The 25696-nt window shown below is 35.6% G+C and overlaps 3 protein-coding genes and 1 long non-coding RNA gene across 7 annotated transcripts in view; all 4 read left to right on the top strand.

The window, feature by feature from the left end:
- Nucleotides 1-5653: 5653 nt before the first annotated feature.
- Nucleotides 5654-9562, top strand: LOC121242455 (disease resistance protein RPV1-like). Its single transcript, XM_041140307.1, has 5 exons — nt 5654-6213; nt 6782-7880; nt 8356-8643; nt 8733-9497; nt 9548-9562. Exons 1-5 carry the CDS (start codon nt 5696-5698, stop codon nt 9560-9562), a joined length of 2685 nt encoding a protein of 894 aa, XP_040996241.1. The 5' UTR covers nt 5654-5695.
- Nucleotides 9563-9673: 111 nt separating this feature from the next.
- LOC121242950 lies at nt 9674-21555 on the top strand. The gene is made up of 2 exons (XM_041140993.1): nt 9674-9773; nt 20836-21555. The coding sequence occupies exon 2, from the start codon at nt 21064-21066 to the stop codon at nt 21532-21534; it is 471 nt and encodes a 156-aa protein (XP_040996927.1). The 5' UTR covers nt 9674-9773; nt 20836-21063; the 3' UTR covers nt 21535-21555.
- LOC121242953 lies at nt 10690-13222 on the top strand. Of its 2 annotated transcripts, XR_005936018.1 has the most exons (8): nt 10690-10748; nt 10866-11018; nt 11395-11466; nt 11902-11946; nt 12187-12280; nt 12326-12382; nt 12506-12580; nt 12727-13222. It is a non-coding gene; the product is annotated as an uncharacterized LOC121242953 (long non-coding RNA). The 2 variants fall into 2 exon arrangements; XR_005936019.1 differs by lacking the exon at nt 11395-11466.
- Nucleotides 21556-24677: 3122 nt separating the features above from the next.
- LOC121242944 (disease resistance protein RPV1-like) overlaps nt 24678-25696 on the top strand; it is a 52849-nt gene continuing 51830 nt past the window's right edge. For 2 of the 3 annotated variants that reach the window (XM_041140977.1, XM_041140976.1), the window contains exon 1: nt 24717-25482. In XM_041140977.1, the coding sequence (XP_040996911.1) occupies nt 24965-25482 (518 nt within the window). In that variant the 5' untranslated portion in view covers nt 24717-24964. Of the gene's footprint in view, nt 25483-25696 lie in introns of all 3 variants that reach the window. The other variant, XM_041140978.1, reaches the window with a different exon arrangement.

The raw sequence follows: 25696 nt of genomic DNA, 5'->3' as shown, positions 1-25696 counted from the left end.
AGAGAAACTAAATTGAAGATACCAATGCAATTTTCTTATACCTCGGCTTGGATTCCAGGCATTGCAGCTGCTAACATCGCCCACTGAAATCCATTAACCAATTTGGAAAGAATTAAAGAACAGAGGTGAACAGAGAAGTTGTAGATCGATCATGCTTGTGGTTGAGAGTTCGATTTTATCCCAATGATACTGATCATCCTTCGTGGGTACAGTTTTAATAAAGTTTCGGAGCCAATGTGGTATACAAGAATAATGAAAGAAGAGCAAATAAAAAGAAAAGAGGAGAAGAATGGATTAAACCGATCTGCAAAAAGTCCTTGACATGAGCTGTTCACGTCTTCCCTGTTGCTACTGTTTACTCTAATTAAGTTTATTTTTTTCTTTCTTTCTCTAAATATCAAGAAAAAGGGGACCATAAACATATTAAATTCTAATATTACCTAATTTAAACTCTTTGTGTATTTTGTGATGTGTTAGATTCCTTTTAAAATTTAAAGATTGGTCATTATAAATTTATTTCAATTTAAAATTTTTACTAATTTAGACGCTGCAAATCTTACATTAAATGAACTGCTAAATCATCTTTTTAAATTTAAACTCTCTTCTTGAATGAATGGCTTGATCACTTTCTTTGAATAATAATTTTATTTAAAAATAAATAAATAAAAATTTAGTTTTTGTGTTTTTTAGCTAAATAGATAAACGGCACTAGTGGACCAATGGCGGCTTCTTTACGGGTTTTGACTTTTGATAGGGTGGCTTCCATTTTCTTTTGAATATTGACCTGCAGGCTAGCTAGTATGGTTGTTGCCGACAATTACATCCCCAGTTCTCACCTTTCTTTGACCCAATTGATCTTTATATAATTGCACCTCTCTCGTCAACATTAATCACCCATACAAAGAAGATAGTTCTTCCAAGGCCTTGCAAGCTGGATCTGCTTTCTCGCTCTGTTTCTCTTCCTCTTCCTCCATCCATCCGTGGATTAAAGATGTATTCTTGAGTTTTAGAGGTGATGATGTTCACCAAAAATTTATTTCTCATCTATACGCTGCTTTGCATAAAAGGAGAATCAACACTTACATAGACAATAATCTCGAAAAAAAAAGATGAAATTTCGCCAAAACTTCTCAAAGCAATTGATGAATCAATAATTTCTATCTAAGAACTATTCTGATTCCAGATGGTGTTTAGATGAGCTAGTGAAGATCCTTGAGTATAAGGAAAAGGTGAAACAAATTGTTTTACCCCTATTTTATGATGTAGATCCATCAAATGTATGACATCAAAAAAGAAGTTTTGGAGAAGCATTCACAAGAGTTGAATATAAGTTCAAGGCAGATAAAGTAAAGCTTATAGAGTGGATGTGGCGCCCCCAATCCCCCTTATATAAATACACAGGGATCGAGACGCCAGGATGGTGACAACACGGTCACACATCCCAACGAAGTGCCAGTGTGCGTACATGCAACAGTGTTCAAATAAAATAACGCAGCAGATAGTCAACTAAGTATCAGAATTTAATTACAATCAAACATCAGTAAAGATTTAAATAGCAGTTATACAGTCATCTATAAAATAATTTACAATAGTTTTAAAAGTACAAACGAGTGATCCCAGATCACTCCTCAGGCGGAGCCGTCTCCTCAGGCTCGCCCTCCTCGTCCTCATCTGCATCAAAATCTGCGATACCATAAAATGGTCTCGCAGGTAAGTATAACCCAAACAACAACGTAATATAAAATGCATTAAACGCAACTAACATGCATGCACATGAAAACATGCATTTTTCCACAAAACATCATTTTCCCCGAAAATGATAAATTTTCCAACACACACCAAAATCTCATTTTGGTCCAAATTATCCGTAAAACATTTTCCCAGAAAATGATTTACCCAAAAATCAACTCGCACTATTTTCTCAGAAAATAGTGCATTAATCCCAAATGTACCATGCATTATTTCCATATGCACCATGGTCTCCCCTATGGACCATCCGCACGTCCTGGCTTCGCAGCGGTGCTCAGTTCCGCGCCCAGCGCGTACATGGCCAAGCACTCACACTACGCAACGAGCGATGCCCAGTTCCGCGCCCAGCGCGTACGTGGCCAGACATCCTCTAGTCCCCGCCAGCAGAAGGACCACGGAGTCGGCACGAGACCATCTCGTCCGATCCCATTGTCGCCCGGCGACAATCCAGGGGACGTTACTCAGTATATTCCGCTCCCGAGTAACCAGAGGAGCTCCACCGAGTTAATGCCCCATCTCGGCTTGGGGTCGTGATACACACGCACCAAAAATATCATCACATAAAATCATAGCTTTTCAAATCACATGAACATGAATGCAATACACGAAAACCCAGTTTTCTTTTACAAACATGATCATGCATGAAATAATGAAATGCACATGTACCAACACAATATCCAAACCAACGAATCCAACCAACCCATCAACAACAAATATCCAATCAACCAAATCAACCAAACAACTCCAATCACAAATCCATCCGACCCCCGAACTCCTCGGACTCAGTCCGGCATGCCAAAAACACAGTGAAATGGGTTAGTGCAAAAATACATTTAAATTACGAAAGTTCTTTGGAGAAATACTTACAGTGCAATATAATAATTTTCCGAGGATCGCGAAGTTGAAAAAGGCGACGTTTGAGCAACACCACAGTGTAAAATACACTGTGGCCGTGGGTCACAAATACCAACTTTTCAACGAGGACAAACGAAGACCCAAGATTGATAGGGTAGGGCCTAGGGAGGTCGGTGAAGCTAGTGGTGGTGGTGGTTTGCCGTGGGTGGCGGCGCAAGGGGTGGTTTTAGGCCAAAAAAGTGCAAATCGGAGATGGACTTGGTGGGGCTTCACCGGTGACGGATCGGAGCTGGGGTTGGGTCCAATGGGTTGCCAAGAGGCCGGGGATGAAGTGGTAGGAAGATGGTGGCCAATGGCGGTGCGACGGCGGCGCAATGGTGGAAAGTGTGCCGCGGCGTCGTGGGTTTCGTGGGCTTCGTGGAGGCTAACGGCGGCACGAGCGGCGGTGATACTGGTGGGGTAGGACGGCCGGCGGCTGGGGAAGCGGTGGAGCTGGGCGGTGTCGACCACCGCCGGCGGACGGCGGCGCAGCTGGTGGGGGAGAAACGGACGCGGGGAGAGAGAGAAAAGGAGAGAGAAACGTCCGCACGGGAAGAAAGAAAAAAATAAGGAAGAAGAAAAAGAAAAGAAGAAAAGAAAAAAGAAAAGGAAAAGAAAAATAGAGGGAAAAGAAATGAGATCCAATCCTCATAACTTGGGTCACAAAAATGATCCAACAGAAACGATTTTAAAACCACAAGTTAAATAAAATAATTTAAACGTAATTGTAAAGTCAAATTAAAATAATTAAATTCCACGGTAATTAATTTAAATATTAAAAGCAATTTAAATGCATAACAATAAATAAATATTAAGAAAGCATATAAAAATAATTTCCACCAAATAAAAATCATAGAAATAAACTCACTAAAAATCCAACCAATTTAAAATAAGAGAAATTATTTTAATTACATAAAAATAATTCCTTCAGTAAAAATACACTAAAATACGGGGTGTTACAGTGGAAGGCAGCTTTAGAAAAAGTAATCCGTATTAGGGGAAAGGTATTTTTATGGGTAGTGATTGGGTTACTACCCATTTACTACTCAGTTTATTTAAATTTTTTTTTATCATTTTTTTAATTATTTTTTTAACATCTTTAATCATTAAGAAAAAAAATTAAAAGATATATAATTTTATTAATAATCATTTTCTTAACCATTAAGTAAAATTAAAAATTAAAAAAAAAATCAAATACAAAATGAGTAGTAAGAGAGTGATAATCCTATCATTATCCTATTTTTATTGGGCTGTGCTTATATATATAAATATATATATTTATATGTTTATATATGATGTTCAAGAGAAGTTTATGGGGAAAATTTATACAAATATAAGATCTGAGAGTTTGCAAATTGATGAAGATACGGTGTCATGCAAAACTATTTTATATTTATCAGTCTTTTCGGCGTTGAATTTTATGCATACTATACTTAAATTAGAAATATTTTCTTACTGAGGGATTCAAGATGTATTACCACATTAATTTCACTTAAAGTTTATAGGAAAAAGAGAACTGAAGAACATGAAAAAATACAAATCGGAATCTTCTCTCAGTTTTTTTTTTTCTTTTGCCCACGTATAGTTAAGAAAAAAGTTGGGAATTGTTTATTTTTGGGTTCTATAAAAAATAAGCAAAGATTTTAAACATCAAATTGTTTAGAGATATAAGACTGATAAAATATTCTTAGTTTTAAGTTTCAGAATTAAGGACAAATTCCACAAGAAAAAATTAAAAACTTTAATAATTCATATAACGAACGAAGAATGTAGTAGTCTGAAACGACCATAAGGAAGAATAAAGCCTATCTTTGACAGTTTGACATGGTAATCTACCAATGTCAATTTGTAATGGAGAAAAAAAAGGAAAAAACAAATATTGTAGCAAAGTCATGATCTTTATGTTTGTATTACATTGAAAAGTCTTTAACTCTTTGAATTTCTCGTCTTTTGTATTGATAGGAATGAATTACACTTTATTCTGGACATCATTACATGGGTGGACTCGATAAAGGTAAATCGTACATTTTTTTAATGTTGCCACTCCTTTCTATTTCCCCCATTGTCAAGCCTGATAGGATTTTAATTAGCACACAGATGAGTGCTGAATCAAATTTTGACCGAACTGTCACTAGATTACGTAACGCTATAAGGTGTGTTGAAGGTTGCTAGATGGTTCATCGTTGTAATGTCTATGTCCTTCTGGGCCATATGACGTTTGAAGTGACCATACCATCAATGACTTTCCAACCCGTTTTCTCTGTCCTAAATTAATGCCATAATTTCTACGTTCTTTTGGGCCACATCATGCTTAAAGTCGAAGACCAGTACCATACCATCCACGACTTTCCCACCTATTTGCGTGTCTAAACATCTCATCTTCAAAACAGGATTCTATGCTGCACATGTCCACGCAAATATTTATGTCCACCCAAAGAATCACTAAAGCAAGGAAGATGGAACTTGGACTTGAGTTGCAGATAATTAAAACAGATTTGGGTATCGACAAATAGCTTTCTCAAAAGAATTAAGGTGCACGAGAGAAACTAGGAAGTACTCAAGTTTAGGGGGTGGATTTGTAGATGCATGATCAAAGTCTTGCCTAGGAATAAAAAGTCTGGCACCTTTTCAGTCCCATAATTTGGGTTAAAAAGTCAACTAGTAGTTGTGGTTTGCCTCTAAGACAAATTAGTCCCTAGGTTTTAACTTTTGAACTTTTACTGATCCTTATATTTCCAACTTTTATCAAATTAATGAGACAAATTATAAGTGGGTACGTATCCTGGACGTTTGCTTTACGTTGAAGCCATTTTGGTCAAAACCGTATAAATAGGTGCAAGTTGACTTAAGTTCAAAATCGTTAATATTCAATAGACTTCAGGCTTTTGGGATATCCTAAGATGAGAGGCTGAGAGCATTGGTATATCCTAAGATGAGTAGTTGACGAGAAGTTTGACCCACTTCTCTATTATTTTTTATTTGCAACAAGTACTCTATAAATATAATTGGACCTCTTGGTGAATACTAATTAATCTCGCATACAGATCAGAGGATGAGCACTTCTTCCATGGCCTTTCAATTAGGAGCTTCTTCCTCTCTCTCATTCTCTTCTTCTTCCATTCGTAGATGGACTCACGATGTATTCTTGAGTTTTAGAGGTAAGGATGTTCGCCAAAACTTTATTTCTCATCTATACCATGCTTTGCATCAAAGGGGAATCAACACTTACATAGACAACAATCTCGAAAGAGGAGAGGAAATTTCGTCAGAACTTTCCAAAGCAATTGAAGGATCAATGATTTCTATCATTGTACTCTCTAAGAACTATGCAGAGTCTCGATGGTGTTTAGATGAGCTATTGAAGATCCTCGAGTGTAAGGAAATGGTAAAACAAATTATTTTACCCTTGTTCTACGATGTAGATCCGTCAGAGGTACAACATCAAAAAGGGAGTTTTGGAGAAGCATTTGCCAAACTTAGATATAAGTTGAAGGATGAAGTAAAGGTCACAAAGTGGGAGGCAGCTTTGGAAAAAGTAGCCAATTTGTCCGGACTCGAATTAGGGGACAGGTACTTCTTATGAGCTGTGCTTATATATATATATATATATAAGTTTATATATGATGTTAAATAGAAGTTTATGGGGAAAATTTCGACAAATCCCAGATCTGGGAGTTTGCAAATCTGTGAATATCATAAGGTGCCATCCAAACTATTTGATATTTATTAGTTTTTCCGGCATTGAGTTTTATGCATATCATACTTAAAATAGAAATATTTTATTACTGAGGGATTTAATATCATACTACCACAATAATTTCGCATGATGTTTATACGAGAAACATAATAAAAGAAGTGAAATAAAACAAATTGAAATCTTCTCAAATTAAGAGAGGGTTAAATTTGAGAACGGAACAAAAAAGTAGTTAAAAAGTTAATAATTCATATGAAGAATGAAAAATGTAAGTCGGAGAAGAGCACGAGGAAGAAGAAAGGTTATTTTTGACATGGTAATCTACTACTGTCATTTTGTAATGGAGAGAAAGAAAAAATGATATTGTTACTAAATCATCTTTATGTGTGTATTTATGTGACAAGTCTTAACTCTTTAAATTTCTTTTGTTTTATATATTGATAGGAAGGAATCAGAGTTTATTCAAGATATCATTAAATGGGTGGATTCAATAATGGTAAATCGTACATTTCTTAAGGTTGCTAAGCATCCAGTTGGAATAGAGTCCCGCGTACGAGACATTTTTCAACATTTAAATATGGGAAGGAATGATATTATATGCATGATAGGGATATTTGGAACCGGTGGAATTGGTAAGACAACTATTTCAAAAGAGGTCTATAACAGGATTTCTTACAAATTTGAAGGAAGTTGTTTCTTGAAAAACATTAGAGAAACTTCAAAAGTAGGAGGTCTGATCCAGCTACAAAAGACACTTCTTTATGAGACTTTGGGAATAAGTTTGGAATGTCACGATACTGAAAAATGCATCAATGTAATTAGGCATAGACTTTGCTTTAAAAGAGTTCTCCTAATTCTTGATGATGTGGATGACTTGGTTCAACTCGAAACATTGGCTGGAGCTCGTGATTGGTTTGGCTCAGGAAGTAGAATCATCCTAACAACAAGAGATCAACATTTATTAAATATATCTAAAGTTGATTCAAAATATGAAGTAAAGAGATTGGACCATAATGAAGCTCTTGAGCTCTTTAGTTGGCATGCTTTTGAGGAAGACAAACCTATTGAAGATTATGTGGAACTCTCTAAGCAAGTAATGCAATATGCTGAGGGCCTTCCACTAGTTTTAACAGTGCTAGGCTCAGATTTAAGGGGTCAGAATATAAATTATTGGAGAAGTACATTGGATAAGTATAAACGAATTCCTAGCAAAAATATTCAAAAAGTACTTTGTATAAGTTACGATGGATTGGATGATAATGAGAAGGAGATTTTCCTCGATATTGCCTTCTTTTTCAATGGACAATACCTGGATCATGTCGTTAAAATATTAGATAGTTGTGGTTTCTCTCCGGAGAATGGTATCAAAAGGCTTATAGATAAATGTCTCATTACAATTACTACTTACAATACATTGTGGATGCATGACTTGCTACAAGACATGGGAAGAGAAATTGTCCGAAAGGAATCACCCAAAGAACCAGGCGCACGTAGTAGATTATGGTTTCATGAAGATATTCGCCATGTACTAGAGGAAAATACTGTAAGTTCTTAGATTAAAAGCCTTTCAATTGAACATTTTTTTCTGGTAAAACTTACATGAAAAGTGTTGATTTCTTTTCATAACAAATTATGGTAAAGAAGTGCATATTAAATAAAATATCATATATGTATCGATAAATAATGTGGTCTTTCTTTATATTTCCAGCCTAAAGTAATGTACTTAACTAATTAGGGGAATCATTGTCCTTCAACCAACGTCTTTAAATATATATATAATCATCCCTTTTCAAATACAAGAATGAGATTTTTTAATCATGAGTATATTGCCTTATCTTATATGAGTGAATAGTTAATAATGTCAAGTAAATTTGAAAAAAGAGAAATTTTGAAGGTGATTAAATACTTTTGGATAATAATGGATATTATAGTTTTGATATTATAATTTTAACAAGTGCTTATAAATAAATATTTTAACGATCTGACATTACTGGCAAATTTATGAATTGTCTTATTAGGGAACAAACAATGTTGAGGGGATAGAAGTGATTCTGCCTGAGGGCAATGATCATGACATGATACGCTTGAGTCCCAAATCATTTGCAAAGATGAAAAGACTCAGATTTTTTAAAAGCCATGGTGCATACTTTTCTGGAAGTTCGCTTGATTATCTTTCTAATGAATTAAGAGTGCTTGATTGGTCAAACTGTCCTTTACAATCTTTGCCATCTAATTTCCGTGGAGAGAAGCTCTTTGATTTCAAGCTATATAGAGGCCGCATCCAGAAGATTAGCGGGCAATTTAAGGTATGATTATTACTTTCAATATTTCCTTCTTTAAACTCGTGATGTAAACTTCCTCAGGGTTAAAATACATATTTGTTGTTTTTCAACAGAACTTGACGACAATGAGACTTTTTGAGTGTAAGTTCATAACCAAAATCTCTAATCTTTCGAGTTGCTCAAGTTTAAAGGAATTGGATATTATAGATTGTGAAAATTTAGTCGAAGTTCATGATTCTGTTGGATTCCTGGATAAGCTTGCTCGTTTGCGTCTTTATAAATGCTCCAACATGAAGAGTTTTCCAAGGCGTCTCAAGTTGAGATCTCTAGAAGTCCTTACACTTTTTAATTGCTCAAAACTTCAAACCTTTCCAGAAATTGAGTGTATAATGGAATATTTATGTTTCATCTCATTATGGGGCACTCCAATAAAAGAATTGCCTTCATCCATTGGATACCTCACTCCTGCGCTTAAAGAGTTATTATTCTCGCAATGCACAAAACTTATGCGTCTCCCTAGTAGCATTCATCAGTTGCAAAATCTAAAGGTGCTAACTTCTCTCAGTGACAGTATTAATGGATGCTGCAAGGACCTGATGCGTCTCCCAATCAGCGTTTCTCACTCGCAACATCTAAAGTGTTTTTCTCTAGAAAATTTTACAAATCTTGCAAAAGAAGAAATAGGTCTATCCTTTGGGTACTACACGTGTCTTAATCCTTCACAAATAACATTATCTAGAACGATTAAGAGGTCTGAACCAGAATCAAGTACTGAATTACGACGACAACTCTTGTCGTCGCTTAATCGGTACCTTGACGACTTCTCTATTTATAACACATCCACTTTGCAAGAGTTAGATCTATCTTGGAGTGCTGTTGTCAGCCTTCCTCCGGCAGTGAAAATGTTTGTTGAATTGAGGATTCTCAGATTGTGCCATTGTGAGAAACTTCAAGAAATTCTATATCTTCCACCAAATATACAGGAGCTATATGTCAGAGAGTGTTTCTCCTTGGAACGATTCCCAGAAGTATCAACGAAATTTCAATTCTATCCATCTTGTGGCTTGCGAGAGCTAAGATGGATTGACTTGTCCGGTTGCCATAAATTGGTAGCAAATATAGGGAGTCAAGTGCCAAATCCTTCATTTGTTGAGGTATGTCTGTATTTCTCTCTGCATTTTTTTTTTTGTAGGTGTTTGTGTTTACAAATTGCCATGTGTTCATGAAAATATGTGGTACATGTTTAACAGGAACATATTCAAGACCATTCATGTGGTATTATATTTCCAGGGAATAAGATTCCAGATTGGTTTAGCCATACTAAGGAGATTTCAAATGGTGATGATTCTTGTGAATTGGATATTAGTGGTCCCTTGTATTTGGAAGAAATCATAGGTATTGTTTTTTGTGCTGTTCTTGGATCCGACCCGGATTACCCTTGGGGCCCTTTTCCGGTATTTGTGTTTCTATAAATGGTAACATGCTTGTAAAAGCGAGGTTTTGCTTATATGGAGGCTCGGATCATGTGTATCTAAATTACTCGTTTGCAGAATGCATCGAGCAATTGCTGCGGTACCCAACAGAAGACAATCTGAGGTTTAGATTTTATTGTGATTCTTATAAAGTGATGTTTAAAAGTTGCGGAGTTCACATAATCTATAAGCATGCAGAGAATGAGAATTTAACAGTTGGGGAGTGCTCAGTAGATTCATCGAATGGTATCCAGCTTTCTAAGAGACGTCCAGATAATGAAGACAGCAACTTGGAATTCAATGGGTATCCACAACACAAGAGACGCTCTCAAGACTAGGGCAATTCAAATGCAAAATAGTTAGGCTCGCCACAATCGTATTCTTGCAAGCCATCTCACGCACAAATCACACCATCTTCTTCCTTCGATTGGAGTGGAATCCTCCGCGAACTTGTTCCCTGTCCGGGCTTTCAGGAACAACAAGATCTCTACTTCAAGGGAGTCTCGTCACCAACCAATTACCCTTCAACTCTCGAGCAAATACCCCAGTTAAACTATGATACTGGGCATTATAATGGCCTAAATTGAATTGGACATGAGGGACAGTGAGATGCCAGCAGAATTTCCAGATATTTTAGATGCATCTTTTGATTACTAGGTACTATAATATGGTTCTGTTACACTAGTAGAAAATAATAATAGTCGAATTCATAGTTTCAATGGGTGGTTTCTCGAGTCTTGTTTGGAATTCTCATTGCCTCTTTCTTCACATCAGTTCTCCAAGAACGATCAACGTGCAGTTATGCTTGTTTTGGCCTCTCTTCTGTTTTAGAAGACTTGTTAATGGAAAGATGAGTTTTTCGGTCGATCTGTCAAAGCTTTGCAGGTGATTTCTACTTCTCAGTCTGCTGACGGAGTTGAATTTGAGGTTAGAATTTGGAATTTAATCTGTTTTTTTTCCTTCATTTTTGATGCAGTTTGTTACTGAACAAAAATGACTTCTTTGCTTTTTATATCTTTACTGTATTTGTGAACTCCTTTCATCTGTTTGATACAGTTTTAGAGTGTTCAAATTTTGTGTATTTATTTTGAAAAAAAATAGGCTGTACCGAGAGGGATGTTCTTTTTCTTTGCACAATCTCTTAGGCAGCCTGAAGACACTCGTTGCGAAGGTAGGAACCAACTGCCCCCACTGTCATACTCAATATGTGTACTTATCCTCCATTTAAAACGATTCCACTTAATCATCTCACCTCTGTTCAATAAGCCTGAACCAATCTCGCCTCTGGTTTTGTTTGTTTCAGAACTCCCTAACCCCCATCGCAGCTCTGTTTTTCCACTTTTCCTCTTCTACTCTGTCGCCATGACAAAGCAAGGTCCGTTCTCTCTTTAGTCATCGCAATTTGATTCTTCTGCTCTGTAAATTCTATTTATATTGCTTCGCTCTTTCGTCAGAGCTCTCTGATTTTGTACAATACTTCCGTTGGATCTCGATATTTTAATATTGGAGATTCGTTTGGTTTGGAGAGTTTATTATTTTTTTAGTAAGGTCACCGATTGCGTTCAGGACCTGTAATTGCCTCACGATTGATCGTATAAACTTTAATTGAATCTTGGAATTCGTTCTTAGACGGACTTCCAAGTATTGCTATTTGATCGTTTCCTTAATGGTACTTAGAATTGTTCTTCGCCTTGCTGCTGCTATTCTCTTAATCATTATTAGCTAGCTTACGGTTGTTTCCTTGGAGCAGTTAATGCTGATGGTTTTTCGTTGTGTATTCTAATGAAGATTCAACTTCGATGTCTTGCAGATGATCTTGAACAAAATGCAAACACTTCTTTTTTTCCTCCTTGTGGTATGAATGATAACTTTTTCCCTGGTTGTGCTACATACTTATATTAGCTTGTGATTTCATTTTTTTTCCCATGACATGAATTAGTTAGTAAAATGATTTTCGCAAGTAAAAACATGAAAAATTAATATTGTACGAAAATCTATTTTATTTCAAATGGAGAGAAATTTGGTAGATATTACCTCATTGTGCTTCCAGTATAACATGAAACTTTACTTGCTATGGTGGGGCTTTTGAAACCAGTTTGTATAAGTTTCCACTTCAAAGGCACGCAAAGTGCCGCTTTGTGGGAATTGACATATTTAATGGGAAGAAGCTTGAGGATATCGTTCCGGGTGTGCATTGCTTGTTTATTATTTTCATTAATTCTTTCTTTTTGCAGGTTCCTCATGTTTCTCGCACTGATTATCAGTCGATTGATATCTCTGAAGACGGTTTTGTAAGTTTTATTTAGTAATCTTTACTTTACCATTTTTGGCAATGCTGTCATGTGATAACAAACAATCAATTGGGAATAGCGATTTTACTGATGTCAACCAGATTAACACTTGTTGTCGTGTAGGTGAGTCTTTTAATGGATAATGGAGACACCAAGGATGATCTGAGGCTACCCACTGATGACAATCTGCTCGGCCAGGTATCTATCTCATTGAGAAGGTTTTCGTTAACCTTGCAAATTGATTGTTCATCAAAAGCTTAGGAGTCCAGACCTTGGATAGATTCTCTATTCTTGTGTCTGTATAGACTAATATTTGTCTTTTATTCCCTGTGAAAGGATAAAAGATGGGTTTGGTGAAGGAAAGGACCTCGTGCTGAGCATTATGTCTGCAATGGGGGAGGAGCAGATCTGTGCCCTAAAGGACATTGGCCCAAAAAACTAAATATGATGCTGTAGCAGTAGCTATGGCTGATGTCAAAAGAAGCCCTTGCTTTTAGATCTGAGAGGGAAGTTATCTACTGGTGTTACAATAAGTTTCTATTAGATGCAATCTAGTACTGTAAAAAAAAGAAAATTCAGCACTCATCTGTGTGCTTAGAATTCTATCAGGCTTGTGAATGGGGCCAGGAAATAGAAAGGTGGGCTGCATATCCCTCAGTGAAGGGAACTTAAGTTTACAGCAGGATGGAATTTATACAAATATAGCTATTCTGCCATTTTCTTGTTTCTGTTTTAGCTTTGCCCTTCTTGGGGCTGTGGTTCGTTTCTTTTTCCTTTTACAGAATTTGAGGATTATGGGTTTCACTCATTGGAAATTCTTAAAAGAAATTCCGGATTTTTCAAGCACCTCAATTCTGAAGGAATTGATTGTCAAAGAGTGTAGAAGTTTAATTGAGTTCCAAACATATTAAATTCTAATATTACCTAATTTGGTTAAAGCATTATAATTTATTGACTCCTTATTTTAGATCAATTATAGCAATTTAATTATATTTTGGTATTTGGTATTTGCAACTCAAATTTTAAGGTTGTTAATTATGATATTGTGTTTTACTATTTGCTTAGTAAGTAAATTACTTGACCCACAAACACGGTTTTCAACAAAAACTACTATACTGATAATTAATCCCAGTGTGAACTTAATTTAGACCTTTGATTCTTCTTAATTAATTTATTGATTTCCTGAACAGCCATTTTTTCCGACCACTAATTATGATGTGTTAAAAGAGCATTATTGGAAAGTCAAGTTAAATATATATATATATATATATATATATATATATATATTAAGTAATCTCTTTGTGTATTTTGTGAATTAAATGAGTTAGATTCTTTTTAAAATTTAAAAATTGGCCATTATAAATTTATTTTAATTTAAAATTTTCACTAATTTAGACACTGCAAATCTTACATTGAATGAACTGCTAAATCGTCTTTTCAAATTTAAAGTCTCTTCTTGAATGAACGGCTTGATCACTTTCTTTGAATAATAATTTTATTTAAAAATAAATAAATAAAAATTTAGTTTTTATGTTTTTTAGCTAAATAGATTAACGGCACTAGTGGACCAATGGCGGCTTCTTTACGGGTTTTGACTTTTGATAGGGTGGCTTCCATTTTCTTTTGAATATTGACCTGCAGGCTAGATAGTATGGTTGTTGCCGAGAATTACATCCCCAGTTCTCACCTTTCTTTGACCCAATTGATCTTTATATAATTGCACCTCTCTCGTCAACATTAATCACTCATACAAAGAAGATAGTTCTTCCAAGGCCTTGCAAGCTGGATCTTCTTTCTCGCTCTGTTTCTCTTCCTCTTCCTCCATCCATCCGTGGATTAAAGATGTATTCTTGAGTTTTAGAGGTGATGATGTTCACCAAAAATTTATTTCTCATCTATACGCTACTTTGCATAAAAGGAGAATCAACACTTACATAAACAATAATCTTGAAAAAAAAAAAAATGAAATTTCGCCAAAACTTCTCAAAGCAATTGATGAATCAATAATTTCTATCTAAGAACTATTCTGATTCCAGATGGTGTTTAGATGAGCTAGTGAAGATCCTTGAGTATAAGGAAAAGGTGAAACAAATTGTTTTACCCCTATTTTATGATGTAGATCCATCAAATGTATGACATCAATAAAGAAGTTTTGGAGAAGCATTCGCAAGAGTTGAATATAAGTTCAAGGCTGATAAAGTAAAGCTTATAGAGTGGAAGGCAGCTTTAGAAAAAGTAATCCGTATTAGGGGAAAGGTATTTTTATGGGTAGTGATTGGGTTACTATCCATTTACTACTCATAGTTTATTTGAATTTGTTTTTTTTATTATTTTCTTTTAATTATTTTTTTAACATCTTTAATCATTAAGAAAAAAATTAAAAAAATATATAATTTTATTAATAATCACTTCCTTAACCATTAAGTAAAATTAAAAATAAAAAATAAATCAAATAGCAAATGAGTAGTAGGAGAGTGATATTCCTATCATTATCCTATTTTTATTGGGCTGTGCTTATATATATATAAATATAAATATTTATATTTATATGTTTATATATGATGTTCAAGAGAAGTTTATGGGGAAAATTTATACAAATCTAAGATCTGAGAGTTTGCAAATTGATGAAGATATGGTGTCATGCAAAACTATTTTATATTTATCAGTCTTTTCGGCGTTGAATTTTATGCATACTATACTTAAATTAGAAATATTTTCTTACTAGGGATTCAATATGTATTACCACATTAATTTCACATAAAGTTTATAGGAAAAAGAGAACTGAAGAACATAAAAAAATACAAATCGGAATCTTCTCCCCATTTTTTTTTTTCTTTTGCCCACGTATAATTAAGAAAAAAGTTGGAAATTGTTTATTTTTGGGTTCTATAAAGAATAAGCAAAGATTTTAAACATCAAATTGTTTAGAGATGTAAAGACTGAAAAATATTCTTAGTTTTAAGTTTCAGAAGTAAGGGAGGGACAAATTCCACAAGAAAAAAATTAGAATATTTAATAATTCATATAACGAACGAAGAATGTAGTAGTCTGAAACGACCGTGAGGAAGAATAAAGCCTATCTTTGACAGTTTGACATGGTAATCTACCAATGTCATTTTGTAAAGGAGAAAAAAAGGAAAAAACAAATATTGTAGCAAAGTCATCTTTATATGTGTATTACATTGAAAAGACTTTAACTCTTTGAATTTCTCTTGTCTTTTGTATTGATAGGAATGAATTGGACTTTATTCTGGACATCATTACATGGGTGGATGCGATAAAGGTAAATTGTACATTTTTTAATGTTGCCAAGTATCTAGTTGGAATAAAATCCCGTGTACAAGACATTTATTAGCATTTAAGTATGGAAAGAAATGATATTGTCTGCATGGTTGGGATATTCGGAATAGATGGAATTGATAAGAAAAACATTAGAAAAACTTCAAAACAAGAAAAAGGTTTGATTTGGCTACAAAATACACTTCTATATGAGATCTTGGGAGAAAATTTGGATGTTCGCCATTTTGATAGAGGCATCAATGTGATTAGCCATAGACTTCACTCTAAAAGGGTTCTCCTAATTCTAGATGATGTGGATGAGTTGAAACAACTAGAAACATTAGCTAGAGATCGTAAATGGTTTGGTCTAGGAAGTAGAATCATCGTAACAACAAGAGATCAACATTTATTAAATATCTCTAAAGTTGATTCAAAATACGAGTTGAAGATTTTGACAAACAATGAGGCTCATAAGCTCTTTAGATTGCATGCTTTTGAAAAAGAGGAACCACTTGACGGTTATGCAGAAGTCTTTGAACAAGTCATGCAATATGCTCAAGGTCTTCCACTAGCTTTAACAGTGTTGGGTTCAAATCTAAAAGATAAAACCATTCGTGAATGAGAAAGTGCATTGGATGAATATAAACAAATACCTGACAAAAATATTCAGAGTGTACTTCAAGTAAGTTATGATGGACTAGAAGAACATGAGAATGACATGTTTCTTGATACTGCATGTTTCTTCAAATGAGAACCTTTGGCTAATGTCATGAAAATATTTGAGAGTTGTCCTTTCCATCCTAGTTATGGTATCCCAAAGCTTATAGACAAGTCTCTCATCACATATAATTGTTTGAATAAGATTTGGATGCACAACTTGCTACAAGACATGGGCGGAGAAATTGTCCGAAAGGAATCCAAAGAACCAGGTGCACACAGTAGATTATGATTTCATGAAGATATTCGTCATGTACTAGAGGAAAATACAGTAAGTTCTTAGATTAAAAGCTCTTTCAATTGAACACTTTTATTGGCGAAACTTACACGAAAAGTGTTGAATGTATTTTCATAACAAATGGTAAAGAACTGCATATTAAATAAAATATCATATATATGTATCGATAGATAATGTGGTCTCTCTTTATATTTCCAACTTAAAGTAATAATGTATATAACAAATTAAGGGAATCGTTAAATCGTCCTACTTAAATGTCCTTTAAGGTATATAATCAACCCTTTTGAATGAATAGTTAATAATGAAAAGTAAATTTGAAAAAAAGACAAATTTTGAAGGTGATTAAATACTTTTGGAGAATAATGGATATTATAGTTTTGATATTATAATTTTAATAAGTGCTTATAAACGAAGACTTTAATGATATGATTTTAACGGCACTCTTATGAATTGTCTCATTAGGGAACAAACAATGTTGAGGGGATAAAAGTGGATCTGCCTAGGGGTCATAATCATGATGACATGATATGCTTGAGTCCCAAAGTGTTTGAGAAGATGAAAAGACTCAGATTTTTTATAAGTCATGGTGCATACTTTTCTGGAAGAGTACTTAGTTATCTTTCTAATGAGTTAAGAGTACTTTATTGGTCAGACTGTCCTTTACAATCATTGCCATCTAATTTTTGGGGAGAGAAGCTCGTTGTTTTTAGAATGTATCAAGGCCGCATCAAGGAGATCATGAGCAGAAAATTTAAGGTACAATTATTACTTTCAATATTTCCTTTCTTTAAACCCATGTTGTGGCGCTCCCAATCCCCCTTATATAAATATACAGGGATCGAGACGCCAGGATGGTGATAACACGGTCACACATCCCAACGAAGTGCCAGTGTGTGTACATGCAACAGTGTACAAATAAAATAACGCAGCGGATAGTCAACTAAGTACCAGAATTTATTTACAATCAAACATCAGTAAAGATTTAAATAGCAGTTATACAGTCATCCATAAAATAATTTACAATAGTTTTTAGATAAACAAACGAGTGATCCCAGATCACTCCTCAGGCGGAGCCGTCTCCTCAGGCTCGCCCTCCTCCTCCTCATCAGCATCAAAATCTGCGTTACCACAAAATGGTATCGCAGGTAAGTATAACCCAAACAGCAACGTAATATAAAATGCATTAAATGCAACTAACATGCATGCACATGAAAAAAATGCATTTTCCACAAAACATCATTTTCCCCGAAAATGATAATTTTCCAACACACACCAAAATCCCATTTTGGTCCAAATTATCCGTAAAACATTTTCCCAGAAAATGATTTACCCAAAATCCAACTCGCACTATTTTCCCAGAAAATAGTGCATTAATTCCCAATGCACTATGCATTATTTCCATATGCACCATGGCCTCCCCTATGGACCATCCGCACGTCCTGGCTTCGCAGCGGTGCTCAGTTCCGCGCCCAGCGCGTACATGGCCAAGCACCCACACTACGCAACGAGCGATGCCCAGTTCCGCGCCCAGCGCGTACGTGGCCAGACATCCTCTAGTCCCCGCCAGCAGAAGGACCACGGAGTCGGCACGAGACCATCTCGTCCGATCCCATTGTCGCCCGGCGACAATCCAGGGGACGTTACTCAGTATATTCCGCTCCCGAGTAACCAGAGGAGCTCCACCTAGTTAATACCCCATCTCGGCTTGGGGTCGTGATACACACGCACCAAAAATATTATCACATAAAATCATAGCTTTTCAAATCACATGAACATGAATGCAATACACGAAAACCCAGTTTTCTTTTACAAACATGATCATGCATGAAATAATGAAATGCACATGTACCAACACAATATCTAACATCCATCAATGAACAATACCAACAAATCCAACCAACCCATCAACAACCAATATCCAATTCAACCAAATCAACCAAACAACTCCAATCACAAATCCATCCGACCCCCGAACTCCTCGGACTCAGTCCGGCATGCCAAAAATACAGTGAAATGGGTTAGTGCAAAAATACATTTAAATTACGAAAGTTCTTTGGAGAAATACTTACAGTGCAATATAATAATTTCCGGAGGATCACGAAGCTGCAAGTGGTGATGTCTGAGCAACACCACAGTGTAAAATACACTGTGGCCGTGGGTCACAGATACCCACTTTTCAACGAGGACAAACGAAGACCCAAAAATGGTAGGGTAGGGCCTAGAGAGGTCGGTGAAGCTAGTGGTGGTGGTGGTTTGCCGTGGGTGGCGGCGCAAGGGGTGGTTTTAGGCCAAAAATGTGCAAATCGGAGATGGACTTGGTGGGGTTTCACCGGTGACGGATCGGAGTTGGGGTTGGGTCCAATGGGTTGCCAAGAGGTCGAGGATGATGTGGTAGAAAGATGGTGGCCGGAGGTGGCGCGACGGCGGCGCAGTGGTGCATGGAATGCCGCGGCTTCAATGGGTTCGTGGTGGTTAACGGCGGCGATGGAGGAGCTGGAAATGGAGGGGGTTGATCGCCGGCGGCAGGGGGAGCGGAGGAGCCGGGCGGTGTCGACCACCGCCGGCGCACGGCGGCGGGCTGGGGAAGAAAGCAACGCACGGCGAGAGAGAGAGAGAGAGAGAGAGAGAAGAACTCGCGCACCGGGGAGGAAACCGGGAAGAAGAAAAAAAAAAAGAAAGAAAAGAAAAGAAGAAAAGAAAAAGAAAAGGAAAAGAAAAAATAGAGGGAAAAGAAATGAGGTCCAATCCTCATAACTTGGGTCACAAAAATGATCCAACGGAAACGATTTCAAAACCTCAAGTTAAATAAAATAATTTAAACGTAATGGTAAAGTCAAATTGAAATAATTAAATCCCACAGTAATTAAATAAATATTAAAAGCAATTTAAATGCATAACAATAAATAAATATTAAGAAAGCACATAAAATAATTTTCACCAAATTAAAATCATAGAAATAAACTCATTAAAAATCCAACCAATTTTAAAATACGAGAATAAAATTTAAATAAATAAAAATAATCCTTTACTAAAAATACACTAAAATGCGGGGTGTTACACATGTGATCATGTGAATTCCCTCGGGGTTAATATACATATTTGTTCTTTTTCAACAGAGCTTGACAATAATGCAATTTTTTGCGTGTAAGTTCTTAACCAAAATCCCAGATCTTTCGAGTTGCTCAAATTTAGAGAAATTGGATATTGTGGCGTGTGAAAGTTTCGTTGAAGTTCATGATTCTGTTGGATTCCTGGATAAGCTTGATGATTTGTATCTTAATGGATGCCCTAGCTTGAAAAGTTTTCCAAGGCGTCTCAAGTTGAGATCTCTAAGATACCTTACACTTCTTAATTGCTCAAAACTTCAAAACTTTCCACCACAAATCAAGTGTAAAATGGAACTTTTAAGTTCCATTGATTTGGAGGGCACTCTAAAAGAATGGCCTTCATCCAATATTAGGTACCTCACTCCTACACTTAATTCGTTATCTCTGAGACAACGCGTTCGTCCGTTGCAAAATCAAAAGGAGCTTTCTATCAGTGACTACGCTATAACGCTTGAAGAAGATGAAGATGAATGGGATTCATCCGTTAATGGATGCTTCACTGGGATTGAACATTTATATATGGAAGGCAGCATGGACCTGTTGCGTCCTTCAAATCATGCAATAGATGCGATACATTCATCCATTGGGTACCTCAGTCTGCTTAAAATTACATTGCGCCTAAAATGTTACCCATTATGCCCGTCGTCGGATTTTAATAATCAGTATCTTTTTCGCTTTTCATCTTATTGCTCATCCACTTTGCAAGACTTAGATCTATCTTTTAGTGTTATTGTCAACCTTCCTCCGAGCATCGAAAGCTTTGTTAAATTGAGGATTCTCAAATTGCGGGAATGCTACAACCTTCAAGAAATTCTACATCTTCCACCAAATATACAAGAGTTATATGCTTATGATTGTTGCTCCTTGGAAAGATGCCCAGAAGTATCAAGAAAATTTCAATTCTATACATGTGGCTTGCGAGAGCGAAGATGGATTGATTTGTCCTATTGCCATAAATTGGATGCAAATATAGGGAGTCAGGCACCAAATCCTTCATTTGTTGAGCTATGTCTGTATTTCTCTCTCTGTTTTTTTTTTTTTGTTTTGTAGGTGTTTGTGTTTGCAGATTGCCTTGTGCTTATATATGAAAATATGTGATTTATGTTTAACAGGAACATATTCAGGACCATTCATGTGGTATTATATTTCTAGGGAATAAGATTCCAGATTGGTTTAGCCATACTAAGGAGACTTCAAATGGTCATTCCTGTGAATTGGATATTACTGGGTCCTTCTATTTGGAGAAAATCATAGGAATTGTTTTCAGTGCTGTTCTTGGAAAAGACTTGAATAACCCCTTTGGGCCCTCCTCCAGTATTTGTGTTTCTATAAACGGTAAGATGCTTGTAGAAGCGAGGTTTTACTTATATGGAGGCTCGGATCATGTATATCTAAATTACTCGTTTCCAGAATGTATCGAGCAATTGTTGCTATACCCAACAGGAGACAATATGAGGTTTAGATTTTATTGTGATTCTGATAAAGTGATGTTTAAAAGTTGCGGAGTTCACATAATCTATAAGCATGAAGAGAATAAGAATTTAACAGTTGGGGAGTGCTCAGTAGATTCATCGAATGGTATCCAACTTTCTAAGAGACGTAGAGATGATGGCAACAGCAACGTGGAATTGAACGGGTACCCGCAACACAAGAGGCACTCTCAAAACTTGGGCAATTCAAATGGAACACAGTTAGGCTTGCCACAGTCGTATTCTTGCCAGCCATCTCACGCACAAATCACACCATCTTCTTCCTTCGATTGGAGTGAGTTCCTCATGAGCGAACCTCTTCCCTGGCCGGGCTTTCAGTAACAACAAGATCTCTACTTCAAGGGAGTCTTGTCCCCAACCAACTACCCTTCAACTCTCATGCAAACACCCCAGTTAAACTATGATTCTGGGAATTATAATGGCCTAAATCGAATTGGACATGAGAGTGGTTTTGAGGCATTTGATTTTGGATCCACAAGTGGAGCTCAAACAAACTAGTCAGAAGCTTCATCATCTGTGAGTTCATTTGTGGAGGCTATTCGGGAACAAGATAGTGAGATGCCAGTAGGATTTCCAGATATTTTAGATGCATCTTTTGATTACTAGGTACTATAATTCATAGTTTCAATGGGTGGTTTCTCGAGTCTCATTTGCAATTCCTATTGCCTCTTTCTTCGCATCAATTCTCCAAGAACAATCAGCGTGCAGGTATGCTTGTTTTGGCTTCTCTTCTATTTTAGTAGACTTGTTAATGGAATGATGTGTTTTGCGATCGTTCTGTCAAAGATTTGATTGTGATTTCTACTTCTAAGTCGGCTCAAGAAGCTGAATTTGAGGTTAGAATTTGGAATTTAATCTTTTTTTTTTCCTTCGTGTTTGATGCAGTCTGTTTCTGAACAACAATGACTTCTTTGCTTTTTATATCTTTACTCAGCTATATGTACTTGTCAACTCTTTTCGTCAGTTTGATACAGTTTTAGAGTGTGTAAGTTTTATATGTTCATTTTGAAGAAAAGTAGGACCCACTATTAAAAAACATGTTTTTTCACGTGTATCAATTAAATTTGCTATATTTTCAAAAAGGGTACCAAACCTTAAGATTTATAAATTATATTTCTTCCACAAAACGCATGTGAATTGGAAAGAATCATATGCCAAATCCTCCATAAAGACATCTAATGATAATATTACAATATTGGATGGTACATTAATATGGTAGCTTGTAATGTACTAAAATTAAGATATTTATAATTTTACATAGAATTATGTATAAAAGAAAACCAAAAAGACACTATAAAACCAAACAAGTTTCCACCAGAAAAATGTGATTTTTTACACTTTGTTCATAATATGGTCCATTTTTTTTTAATAAAGTGCTTATGCATGCAAAATTTGCATATTTGAAACTTGTACAAATTATTAATCTATCAAAATACCCAACATTAAATATTTGAGAAGTACAACAATTACAAAGAGACTTCACAAAAATAAACTTACAAACTGACGTGGTTTTATATGATACGTTAGATATATTTTACAATAAAAATAATTTTACAATCTAACATTTAATATGAAAGCATTACTTCAAATGAAATTAAAATGATCTCTCACTCTCCGCACAAAGTTACAGAGAATCTGAAACACGATTCAAGATTCAGTCACGGTTTCGGACACTGCAATTAATAAAGCTTTATATCCATCTTTCAAAACTAGCTTGCATCTCTGTGCCCTTTTTGTTTTTACATTGGCATGTTTTAGGCCCCACAAACTTCGTGTATGATGGGCTAATATGTTATACAGATTTTTATTATACTTTGCAATGAAATCTGATGTTGAAGACCTAATTTAGCCTATGCCAATGAAACTTCCAGATCAAGTGGAGATCATCAAGGACTATGAGGAGCCAAAAGGTAGATTGGGAGCTAGAGCTTCGACTTGGTATCAAGCATGGATTTTAAGCATTAAATAGCTTGTAAGCTTTTCACACTGTTCATTTACGTATCGCCATTAATTTGTTTCTTGGAGGGTGATTTATAGTCAGATCAGCTGGAATTTAAAATTAAATTTTCATCTAAACACAGCTTGCATATATGTAGCATCCAAAATAGATTTAATTTACTTCAAATAAAATGAAAAGATGTAGGGATTTCAGGTGATGGGTAAGTATGGACAGACAATGGTGAAGGGAAATACGCTCCTGAGAGTCTGAGACACATTTGGAAGATTGATGTTCGTTTCCTTCGACGGGAAGTCTGGAACTATACAGGATCCATACGAAGCAATACATGATTCTTTCGGAGCGAATTAACCTGTTTTCTCTGTCATAAATTAATGCCCCTAATTTCTACTGTCTTTTGGGCCACATTATGCTACATGTAATTGTCTTGTTAGATATAGAGATATATGCAGCTGAACTTTTTATATATATGAATAATGCATATTACTTGAAATTTCGCTGCATTTTGTGTTTTTTTTTTTTAAATAAAAACATATATATATATATATATATATATATATATATATATAAATTCAGCATCCAACATGATCAGCCTCCCTCATATATACATTGACACTTTTGTGTATTTTATGTTTATATCATTTTTTATATATCATTGATAGATCCAATCCGACCCACCTGTCAAAGTCGGTTTCAACTTAACGTCGGGTTGAAAATCATCCAACCCGCTGTTTATTGGGTGAAACTAGAATATGGCAGAATACTTATATATATATAAATTCCATCTTGCTGTTAGGTCAAGTTCCCTTCACTGAAGAATAAGCATTTTATAAGCAGCCCCTCCTTTCTATTTCCCCCATTCACATGCCTGATAGGATTTTAATTAGCACACAGATGAATGCTGAATTTTCTTTTTTTACAATGCTAGATTGCATCATATAGAAACTTATTGCAACACCAGTGGAGAACTTTCCTCTGATCAGATGTAAAAGCATTGGCTTCTTTCGACATCAGCCATATTTAATTTTTTGGGCCAACGTCCTATTTAGTTTCCTTTGATATGATCATAAATCATGATCAATGCTCCCACGTCAAGAGATTCCAAAAGTCTAAAGTTCATACAAGAAATTCAATAGAACAATCTTAATTAATGGCCGGTGTTTGATTTTGACGTTTGTTTAATTGACGCGTGGAAGGACTAATTATTCAATTCAAAACCGTGTAAATGGTATTGCAAGTTGGCATAGCAAGAAACTTAATTCCCACGCAACTTCATTTAAATTTGTACGTACTTGGAAGAAGATAATTAAAACAGATTTGGGTGTCGACAAAGAGTTTTCTCAAAAGAATTCAGGTGCATGAGAGGCAAAAGAATCAAAGTCTTGCCTAGGAATAAAATGTTTGGTTCATTTTTAGTTCCATAATTTGGGTTAAAAATTAGACCCTAAGTTTTAACTTTGAACTTTTACTGATCCTTATCTTTCCAACTTTTATCAAATTAATGAGACAAATTATAAGTGGGTACGTATCCTGGACGTTTGCTTTACGTTGAAGGCATTTTGGTCAAAACCGTATAAATAGGTGCAAGTTGACTTAAGTTCAAAACCGTTAATATTCAATAGACTTTAGATTTTTGGTATATCCTAAGATGAGAGGCTGAGAGCTTTGGTATATCCTAAGATGAGTAGTTGACGAGAAGTTTGACCCACTTCTCTATTATTATTTATTTGCAATAAGTACTCTATAATTGGACCTCTTGGTGAATACTAATTAATCTCGCATACAGATCAGAGGATGAGCACTTCTTCCATGGCCTTTCAATTAGGAGCTTCTTCCTCTCTCTCATTCTCTTCTTCTTCCATTCGTAGATGGACTCACGATGTATTCTTGAGTTTTAGAGGTGAGGATGTTCGCCAAAACTTTATTTCTCATCTATACCATGGTTTGTATCAAAGGGGAATCAACACTTACATAGACAACAATCTCAAAAGAGGAGAGGAAATTTCGTCAGAACTTTCCAAAGCAATTGAAGGATCAATGATTTCTATCATTGTACTCTCTAAGAACTATGCAGAGTCTCGATGGTGTTTAGATGAGCTATTGAAGATCCTCGAGTGTAAGGAAATGGTAAAACAAATTATTTTACCCTTGTTCTACAATGTAGATCCGTCAGAGGTACAACATCAAAAAGGGAGTTTTGGAGAAGCATTCGCCAAACTTAGATATAAGTTGAAGGATGAAGTAAAGGTCACAAAGTGGGAGGCAGCTTTGGAAAAAGTAGCCAATTTGTCCGGACTCGAATTAGGAGACAGGTACTTCTTATGAGCTGTGCTTATATATATATATATATATATATATATATATGTTTATATATGATGTTAAAGAGAAGTTTATGGGGAAAATTTCGACAAATCCCAGATCTGGGAGTTTGCAAATCTGTGAAGATCATATGGTGCCATCCAAACTATTTGATATTTATTAGTTTTTTCGGCATTGAGTTTTATGCATATCATACTTAAAATAGAA

This window comes from Juglans microcarpa x Juglans regia, chromosome 8D (assembly GCF_004785595.1).
Source record: "Juglans microcarpa x Juglans regia isolate MS1-56 chromosome 8D, Jm3101_v1.0, whole genome shotgun sequence".
Taxonomy (NCBI): Eukaryota; Viridiplantae; Streptophyta; class Magnoliopsida; order Fagales; family Juglandaceae; genus Juglans; species Juglans microcarpa x Juglans regia.
This window is presented reverse-complemented; position numbering and strand designations above follow the sequence as displayed.

Excerpts from the sequence above, each read along its gene's own strand:
- LOC121242950 (XM_041140993.1), top strand. The coding sequence starts at position 21,064 with ATGCTTGTAGAAGCGAGGTTTTACTTATATGGAGGCTCGGATCATGTA.
- LOC121242455 (XM_041140307.1), top strand. The coding sequence starts at position 5,696 with ATGAGCACTTCTTCCATGGCCTTTCAATTAGGAGCTTCTTCCTCTCTC. Across the intron at positions 7,881-8,355 it reads ATGTACTAGAGGAAAATACT|GGAACAAACAATGTTGAGGG; the intron begins GTAAGTTCTTAG and ends TTGTCTTATTAG. Across the intron at positions 8,644-8,732 it reads AGATTAGCGGGCAATTTAAG|AACTTGACGACAATGAGACT; the intron begins GTATGATTATTA and ends GTTTTTCAACAG.